At 48.7% G+C, this 9,176-nt stretch overlaps 1 protein-coding gene across 1 annotated transcript; it reads right to left on the bottom strand.

Annotated features, from left to right (window-relative positions):
- Positions 1-6,677: 6,677 nt before the first annotated feature.
- LOC121404734 (caldesmon-like) lies at positions 6,678-8,346 on the bottom strand. Its single transcript, XM_041594889.1, has 3 exons — positions 8,165-8,346; positions 7,519-8,067; positions 6,678-7,305 (listed from the first exon to the last, which is right to left on the bottom strand). The coding sequence occupies exons 1-3, from the start codon at positions 8,344-8,346 to the stop codon at positions 6,678-6,680; spliced, it is 1,359 nt and encodes a 452-aa protein (XP_041450823.1).
- Positions 8,347-9,176: the final 830 nt, after the last annotated feature.

The raw sequence follows: 9,176 nt of genomic DNA, 5'->3' as shown, positions 1-9,176 counted from the left end.
TAAAATCCCTGTACAATTTATTGGAAAGTCTCCCGGTACTATGTGAAATGTGTGTTCTATTAACAAATTTTCGCAAATTAATTATTTCATTTTTTTTAAACACCGAGATTTCGGCACCTGTATCCACTAAAAATGTACTTTTGCTATTATTTAAAGTTGTTTTTGTTGTTATGTAGCTGCTAAGATGGAGATTAAACGTATATATTGACATAGAATTTTTCTTTATTGTTGGTTTTGTGGTGGAGCATTTGGGTTTTTTGATGCTTCAGTATCTATAGTACGAATGCTACTGGTTCTTTTCTGGTTATTGTGGTTGCCGTCATTGTTGTTATTGTAATAATTTCTTCTGTAACTATTTCCTCTATTATAAAAACTACCACGCCCACGTCCCCGATTATTGTTAAAAGGGCGGTTTCCATATTTCCTTTGGTAAAATAACATGGTGTTTGTATGCCCTGTGTGTTGGGTGCAGGCATTTATAAATTTGGAAACTGCCTCATCCATGGTGTTGAGCTAGCGAGCTTTTTCACTAGCGTAGTATTGCTATATGTTTATTAACGAGACGATGGTTGTTTAGATTAAATATGGTTTATTGTTGTAAACAGTATAAAGGCGATACAGAGTCAAAGAGATAGCGAAAGGTTCAAGTTAGATTGATGGCGAGTCGGTTGGAGAAGTTAGCTGGATTCAAGACGGGGTCAGATTATGAACGCGGGGGTCGGTACAAGACGGTGTCGGATTGAATAGCTCGATTCCAAGACGATGTGCAGTGGTTGCTAGATCCAGACTAATTCAAAGGGCAGGCGGGCCGAAAATGCCTGTGCCCTAATGCGAGCGAGAGAGCGACAGATCGAGAGAGTGATAGCGAAAGGCGATAGAAAGAAAGGTGTGGGATGAAGAGGCAAAAGAGAACGGCTGCATAGGCTGCTGCCGTGAGGGAGCATGAATGCGTGCATGAGTTTGTAGGTAAATGACAATTTAGTACAGTGGGCAGTGCAAACAACGAACAATAATAAGGATTTACTCTACTGCTGCACCACTGGCTATAACACTAGTCAACACGATTTTTCCTCAAGGAACAAAACGAACTTTTTCTTAAAGATTTGGGGCTTAGAAATGGTTTGATGATATTTTTTTTTTTTCTATGGCAGAACTTTTTTTTGAAAAATTTTTGAAGTCTGGTATTTTTTTTTTAAGATTTTTTCAGAGGAAGCGCTTGTTTTTTTCACATAACTCTAGTATCTTACGTCTGGTTGTAAAGAACTTTGCTATGTTGAAAAGATAATTAAAACAGCTAAAAGTTAAGCACAAACACTTTGTGATTACAGTTACCGTCTGGGAAATATAAAGCATTGAAATGCAAAAATTATGATTTTTGTGCGGTATTTCTTAAGAAATTTTGACTTTAAAAACTAGGAAAAGTCGAAAAAAATATATAGAAAAACTTGGGAGCTAAAATTCATTAACCAAACCTAAAATATGGAAAAAATGAACAAAAAATACCTTTTTTGAAGGCGGCGGGCCCGACTGCCAATTGGGAACAAAGCAAACGAACAAGGGTTGTACATTTGGTACCTGATCGCGCTCCTTTGTTCCCAATGGGCAGTTTGGCCCGCAACCTTCCAAAAGGTATTTTTTGTTCATTTTTTCCATATTAGGTTTGGTTAACAATTTTAGCTCCGAACGTCTCTCCATAGATTTTAATGAGCGATACCTTAAACGACGCCAAATTAACGCACCTATACACAAAAAAATAGAGGACACAGGATATAATTTTTTTTCGACTTTTCCTGAGTTTTTAAAGTCAAAATTTCTTAAGAATACCGCACAAAAATCATCATTTTTGCATTTCAATGCTTTATATTTCCCAGACGGTAAGCTGTAATCACAAAGTGTTTGGGCTTAACTTTTAGCTGTTTTAATTATCTTTTCAACATAGCAAAGTTCTTTACAACCAGACTAATGTACTAGAGTTATGTGAAAAAAACAAGCGCTTCCTCTGAAAAAATCTTAAAAAAAAAACCAGACTTCAAAAATTGTTCAAAAAAAAGTTCTGCCATAGAAAAAAAACCATAATTCTTTAAAAAATTTTAAATCTCCATATCTATCAGAAAAATCAGTTTGGATCCTTGAGGAAAAAAAAAGTTCGATTTCTCGAGTAGTGTTATAAGCCCCTTGCTTGTAGCACTAGGAAATACAATAAACAAACAATACAATACAACTGGACCATTCAAAAACGTCATTACTGCTGGGGGCTTTTCCACGTGCTGATTATTTCGATGCATTCGTTTCCATTGGTCAAAAAAATTAGAAGTGTGAAAAGCTGTTAGTCAACAGAAGCGGTCAACTCTATGTGGGCTGTTATACGCACGATAGACTCATAGCCATCGATAACAACAGAGGCGATACTTACTTAAGAAGTCGAAGCGAACAAGATAGCACACATTCAAGAAAATATTTTGTCAATTAATTCAGTCTACATATATTGTTTAACTTATTATATCCAATGAACACTACTATACTACTCAAAAGCCATCCCTTCACAGTTCAGAAGTGGGATTAGTAGAGTTTTTATGTGTAGAGCGAAAAAATTTAAAAAAAACCAAAGAAAGGGGGAAAATCATCGGCGTGGGAAGTTTGCAAATGGGATGTGTTCCCTAAGGTCTGTGTGACAAAGAAAATTGCAGATTACGGATGTGTTCCTTTTCTACGTGGCAGACGGATTCAACGTTCAGCGATCAGGAATCTAAGTGAACCTGGACAGAAAGAGTCTCAAGAAATTGCTTCAGGAATCTGTGTGAGCCTGTCCAATATACATTAATACATACAAAAGGCTTGTGTGTATATGTAGCGTCGTTGTGAAATTCACAAGTTGAAGCCCAACGTTGTGAAATACAGTCATATCAGTTGTCTCGCTTGCACACATGCTAACGAAATTGATTGTGCGTGCAAGTTAAAAGCAGATGAAAAGAGGGACGACCATACAGCGAAAATGGTCAAAATTGCGGATCTTAAGGTGGACCAGTTACGGTTCCTGTTAAGAGAGCGGAACTTGGCAGTTTCGGGTTCCAGAGCCGAATTAGTACAACGACTAATTGAGTTTGAGAAAACCGAAGACGTAGAGATGCCACAAGCAGCTGGAAACATAAGTCAACATGAGGAGGAGACGCTGACGTCACATGCGGCGGCAATTTCACACATGCAAAATGAAATGACGGAGCTGAAGAATATGATGGTTCAGTTGGTCATCATGCAACAGACAAAACGCGGAAGCAACAGCACAAGCGGCAGCAGCAACAACAAACCAGCAGCAGCAGGTTAGAGAAGAAAATACCGAAGGTAGGCAGACTACCAATTACCTAAGGCAAGTGTCGGTCAAGGAAATAGCAAATACCTTGCCGGACTATGACCCCAGCGACGATAACGCCATCTCTGTAGACCAGTTCATCCATCGTGTCAACAAGGTAGTTGAGGCTTACCAATGGGACGAGAAGTTTCTTTTGCTCGCTATTCATACGCGGCTTAAGGGTCCCGCTAAGATGTGGCTCGACTCTTCGCCGGTTCTACGCACCACATGGAGTGAATTCGCTGCAGCTATAAGAGACGAGTTTGGCTCTAACCCAGATGAGGCCGAAGTTTACTTCAATATGGCCAATGAAACCAGACGATCAAAGGAAACAGTAAAGGAGTACTGTTTCCGGATGTCCGCCCTTGGCGTGCGGTACAAGCTTAGTGAAGCAGCTGTTATAAGATATGTTAGATCAGGTATACAGCATCGAGAATTGCAAAATAGTATTGCCGCAATTCAGTTTTCGTCAATGAAGCAGTTTCGTGATGCAGCCGAATCGTATTTTGTTGTAAGGTAGTCTTTTCGAAGGCTGAGGTAAGGCTGTGTGGAAAGGTGGGCGTATGGGCGAAAAGGGAACCTGATCGACACCGGTCATCCGGTGGTTAGCGGAGGCGCCTTCTGGCAGTGTAGCCGCCCCTGTCTGCTCCGACTCGAGTGCCCCTGGTAGTACCTAGGAAGCACCCGTTCCGGACACAGGCACGCGCCGTTTGGGAGCCCGCGGTCTGGCGCGGTAATGTCCTGCGACCAGCCCAGCGGTGCCTCCAACGGTGGGCGACCACACTTACCGGCTTGCACTTTGGGAGGGGGAAAGGGTGAAATGTACCCTGTTACACAGGAACACATTGTTTTAGTTTTGTTTCTTTTATTCCTGTTTTAGCGTCGAAATTGTATTTCCTACGTCCCTGCCTATTCGCACCAGACTAAGCCGTGAAAAGGGGATCCAAGTCCAAGTACTGGTCCAAGTCATTTGCATAAAAAGCTCTTTGAATGAAGTCAATAATGACTGGATCAGGAGGGGATTCGCGGAGAAAGATCACACCGTGATATACAGTAGCGATTTATCACCAATGCACGACCTGAGTGGCCCACACCCGGTTAAAACCTTTGAGTTAGTGCTGTCCCCTGACTCAAATCGTTACCAACAAGAAATCCTTGGAATGACACGGATTGACGACAGAAAAGTCATGGTCAGCAAGCATTATAAGTCTCTTACCCCAGCTCAATGCCACCAGTGCCAGTCATATGGTCATACGCACGCCTATTGCATCCGCCCATACGTCTGCATGAAATGTGCTGGACAGCACTGCACCACAACTTGCAGAAAACCAAGGGATACCCCCCCTACATGTGCAAATTGCTCAGGCCAGCACATAAGCGCCTACAAGGGGTGCTCTAAGTTCCAGCAGGCTAAGGTGGACATGGCTCGACGCCATTTCGCCCGCCAACAGCGATAGAGGTCGCTGGATTTTGATTTTGACTATGACTTTGTTGCAGCTGAACTGCAAACCTACCCCTCATTTTTTCTTATAAATAAAAAAATTTTAATTACTATAATCAAACACTTACATTTTGTACTATATCTTTATTAAAAACCATTACAAATATTACTATGAATAATAAATAAATACAACAAAAGCCAATACAAATGTCTTAAATTCATGACTAGATTACAGACACACTCGTCTCAAAAAATAAAAACCTGAAAAGAGGAATGACGAGCAATTATGAACGCCAATTGCACCTGACTTGGGAATGCAGGCAGCTAAAATATTTTTAAATTACTGGCAGCCTCGCTTACCCGATCCTCTAGAGCTTATGGTTCTGGGTGACTCCCTCGCCCGGCGCCTTGTCCTCGTTGTGATCCTCGTGCGTCTCTGCCCACTGACTTGGGACCTTTTTCGCCGCGATCGCGACTTGTCCGCTTGGTTGCCAAAAACTAACTCCTGAGTCGAGCTCTGCCTGGCGATTGCGCTCTCTCTGTTCGGCTGCTGGCTCTCTGCTCGCGTCATCGCTCTCTCTGTTCTGCTGCTGGTTCTCTGCTCGCTCTGCTCTGCTGCTCTGTTTCTGGATTTCTCTGCTCTGCTCTGCTGCTGGCTACCGTGGGCCGCGAACTTAAATTATGACTTCAGAATTTCATCTTACAATATAACTTAGAAAATAATAATGGAAAATTATAAACTTAATAATATAACCCAAGACTTCATAATTACTCTCCTAAATGCTTAATAAAAATACAAAACAAGATAATTCCCTAGTGAAAACTTAGCCAAATATAACAAAAACTTCATAATAAATCCTCACGGTGTCCCTGAGCTAACCTACTAACCCTATAACTACTTATAACATACCAAAATTGTGAGTCGTCACAATCAATAGCGCAGACACAAAAAGACTAAATGGTATTTTTCTGGCGTTACGTGACATTAGAACATCGCTCAAAAGCAAATCTAAATTTTACAGGCACTAGATATTTGCTAGCTCTCTTTCATTTATTATAAGGTTATTAGTTATTGCAGCAACAGTTTTGCGATAAGAGTGAAATCGAAGATGTACTCTGTAACGAACCGGTTTGTCCGCCTTGTGTGCGCTTGGCGTACTCAGCGGCCGGTGGGTTCGCTGCAACGAATTTGGGTGTTGCCCGGGGGACAAAGCAGAAAGACTTGGTTGGCTTCTTTGTACATGATCCACGTTCGCTCTCACTGGATCCTTTCGTTGAGCGAGCGGTACACCAGGTCCTTTCTCTTGACGCTTTTTGGATAACTTTCTGACTTTCCTCGATATTCGCCGTCACACGTACTTGCACTCTCCGCACTTGACTCTCTCGAGCCGCTGTCGCGCGCCTCCTTTTATTTCCTTCTTAGCGCACGGCCGCATCGTTGCTGCCTGGCAACAACGGGACTTTCCTCCAGTCGTCGGCGGTATTTTCCATCGGCTCGTCTGATGCTCTCCACCTGCTTCGTAACGGGACCCAACCGGTGGCGTGATCGCATGGCCATAAATGGTCATGCGCTGGACCACTGCCGGCCCGATCTCACTATCCCGCCTCTCTTCTGCCTTCCACTTGCTTCGCAACGGGACCCCGCTGGTGGCGTGATCGCATGTCCATAAAAGGTCATGCGCTGGACCACTGCCGGCCCGATTCCATTATCCCGCCTCTCTTCCGCGCTCCTTTACTCTCCCTGGTAGTGCCCTCTGATCGCGGCTCTCTCTCCGTTGCCACTCCCTTGAGCGAGACTCTCCCAGGCAATTCGCCGTTATCCGGTTATCCGGACAACCCGGATAGACTGTTTTCTGTTTGTTTTTTTTCAATCTGTTCTTTATTACATTCTTACTGAGCCCCAGCTTCTCGGAACACCTCCTGGTGGTCCCGGGACACCGTCACTCGGTACCGGACCCCTCCGTCATTCACCAGCCGCTTGATGCGCCTCGAGGTGAACCTCGTTCGAGTCAGGACGCGCTCCACCGCCCCTGGCCACTCCTCCCATCTCACGGGCTGCCAGCGTGGGCCCTCCGCCTCTAGCTGTGCCTGTGGCCACGACGCCTGGCGCTGCATGGGCGCCCGCGGTCTCTCCCGCTCCGCCGGACACGACAACTGCCGCTCCGGCCTCGGATTTGTGCGCCTGGCTTCCGGCGCGGGCCACTGCCACGGACCCCGCTCCCAGGGATCAGGTGAGCTTACTCCCGCCGCTGCCGAGTTCGCTGTCGCTGGTTCCGCTGCCGCCGCCGATTCTGCCGCCGCGCTCGCGGCTGGCTCCGCTGCCGTGTCCGCTGCCACCGCCGACTCTGCCGCCGCGCTCGCCGTCGCTGGCTCCGCTGCCGACTCTGCCGTCGCGCTCGCCGCTGCCGGTTCCGCTGCTGGCTCCGCTGCCGCCGACCGCCCCCTTGGGTCGCGGCCATTGCTCCGTCGGGCCGGCGTCTCCTCCCACACCCGCGCTTCTTCCGGAACCTCCGGCTCCCTAGGTGCCGGCCCCCGATGCCCAGGTGATGTGGAGGATTTGGTGGTGCCACACCATTCCTCCCCGCACCGCCATCTGCCTCCTACGTTATACGGCCCGATCACCGCGCCTTGTGGTCCCTGCCACTGGTGTTGCTGCTGCTGCAACGAGGCGTCCGCTCCCGGCCGCTATTGCTGGGACGAGGCTTGGGGCCCCCGTCCTCCTTCGGGGAACCTCGCCTCTTCCTCGGTCCGCGGCCGTCGCTGCCACAGCTCCTCCTCCTCCTCGTCCGGCGCGGCCTGGCCACGGTCTTCGGGCTCTGGTGTCGTAGGGGAAGGCTGCCACAGGCCCTCCTCCTCCTCTTCCGCCCGACGTAGTCGCTCCTGCCACTCTTCTTCTGCCGTGGCCTGGCCTCGGCTCTCGGGCCCCGGCGTCGGAGGGGACGGCTGCCACCGACCCTCCTCCTCTGCGCCCCGCCTTGCCTCTTCCTCGCGGCTCTTCTCCTCGGCCCTCCGCCGCTCCTTCTCTCGCAATTCGGCCGCCACCTTTTCCAGCACACACTTCCGGTGGTGCTCCTCCGCCTCCCGCCGGGCCTTTTCCTTGGCCTCCTCGGCCGCTTGCTCCGCCTCCTGCGTGGCCTTCAGACTCTTCGCCAGCGCCCGCGCGTCCTCCCAGACCTGCCGCTGTCGCAGCGCCTCCTTTGCTGCTTCCAGCGCGATCCGTCGGTCGCTCCTCCGCCTCTGTTGAGGGCCGCTTCGCTGGCCGCTTCGCCACTGGTCGAGCCTTCTTGGGGGCCGGCTCCCAGCTTGTCATCACCACATCGCTGTCGGCTTCGCTGGCCCCAGGAGACACCAACGGCGACCCTGTGGCTCCCACTGACCCTTCCGATGAGATCAGTGGGGACGCAAGGAGCTGCAGCTCAGGGGACGCCTCCCTCCGTTGCCCTTCGCCATCACGCAAGAGCCGATTCGCTCGTCGCTGGCTCCGGGACAACGAGGCATAATATCCCCGTCGCATCAAGCTCCGTTGCTCCGCCAAATATCTCGCCATGTGCTGCCTCATCTTAACCTTGTCTTTTTTCCTTTTTTTATTTGACACGTGTGCAAAAAGAGCCGATTGACGGACGCGCTCCCCTTTTTATATTCCTGGGGTCCGTGTCCATCGTTCCGCCTAACGGGGCTTTGCCTGAGCCTCTCACTTCGCTCTCTCTCATTATTCTGAGTCTCTCTTTCTCCTTTGCCCCTCCCTAAATCGATCTTACTTTGTCACCAGGCCCCACGTTGGGCGCCAGTTGTAACGAACCGGTTTGTCCGCCTTGTGTGCGCTTGGCGTACTTGGCGGCCGGTGGGTTCGCTGCAACGAATTTGCCCGGGGGACAAAGCAGAAAGACTTGGTTGGCTTCTTTGTACATGATCCACGTTCGCTCTCACTGGATCCTTTCGTTGAGCGAGCGGTACACCAGGTCCTTTCTCTTGACGCTTTTTGGATAACTTTCTGACTTTCCTCGATATTCGCCGTCACACGTACTTGCACTCTCCGCACTTGACTCTCTCGAGCCGCTGTCGCGCGCCTCCTTTTATTTCCTTCTTAGCGCACGGCCGCATCGTTGCTGCCTGGCAACAACGGGACTTTCCTCCAGTCGTCGGCGGTATTTTCCATCGGCTCGTCTGATGCTCTCCACTTGCTTCGTAACGGGACCCAACCGGTGGCGTGATCGCATGGCCATAAATGGTCATGCGCTGGACCACTGCCGGCCCGATCTCACTATCCCGCCTCTCTTCTGCCTTCCACTTGCTTCGCAACGGGACCCCGCTGGTGGCGTGATCGCATGTCCATAAAAGGTCATGCGCTGGACCACTGCCGGCCCGATCCCATTATCCCGCCTCTCTTCC

The sequence above is a fragment of the Drosophila obscura genome, unplaced genomic scaffold (genome assembly GCF_018151105.1).
Source record: "Drosophila obscura isolate BZ-5 IFL unplaced genomic scaffold, ASM1815110v1 contig_39, whole genome shotgun sequence".
NCBI classification, from domain to species: domain Eukaryota; kingdom Metazoa; phylum Arthropoda; class Insecta; order Diptera; family Drosophilidae; genus Drosophila; species Drosophila obscura.
Note: the sequence above shows the minus strand (reverse complement) of the source record. Positions and strands in the feature narration are given on the sequence as shown.

What these genes read in the sequence shown, in the direction of transcription:
- LOC121404734 (XM_041594889.1), bottom strand. Translation starts at nt 8,346, where the DNA reads ATGAGGCAGCACATGGCGAGATATTTGGCGGAGCAACGGAGCTTGATG. An exon ending in CCACTGATCTCATCGGAAGG is followed by an intron (nt 8,068 to 8,164) that starts GTCAGTGGGAGC and finishes GCCCCCAAGAAG; the next exon opens with GCTCGACCAGTGGCGAAGCG. An exon ending in CGGACCGAGGAAGAGGCGAG is followed by an intron (nt 7,306 to 7,518) that starts GTTCCCCGAAGG and finishes GCCGGCACCTAG; the next exon opens with GGAGCCGGAGGTTCCGGAAG.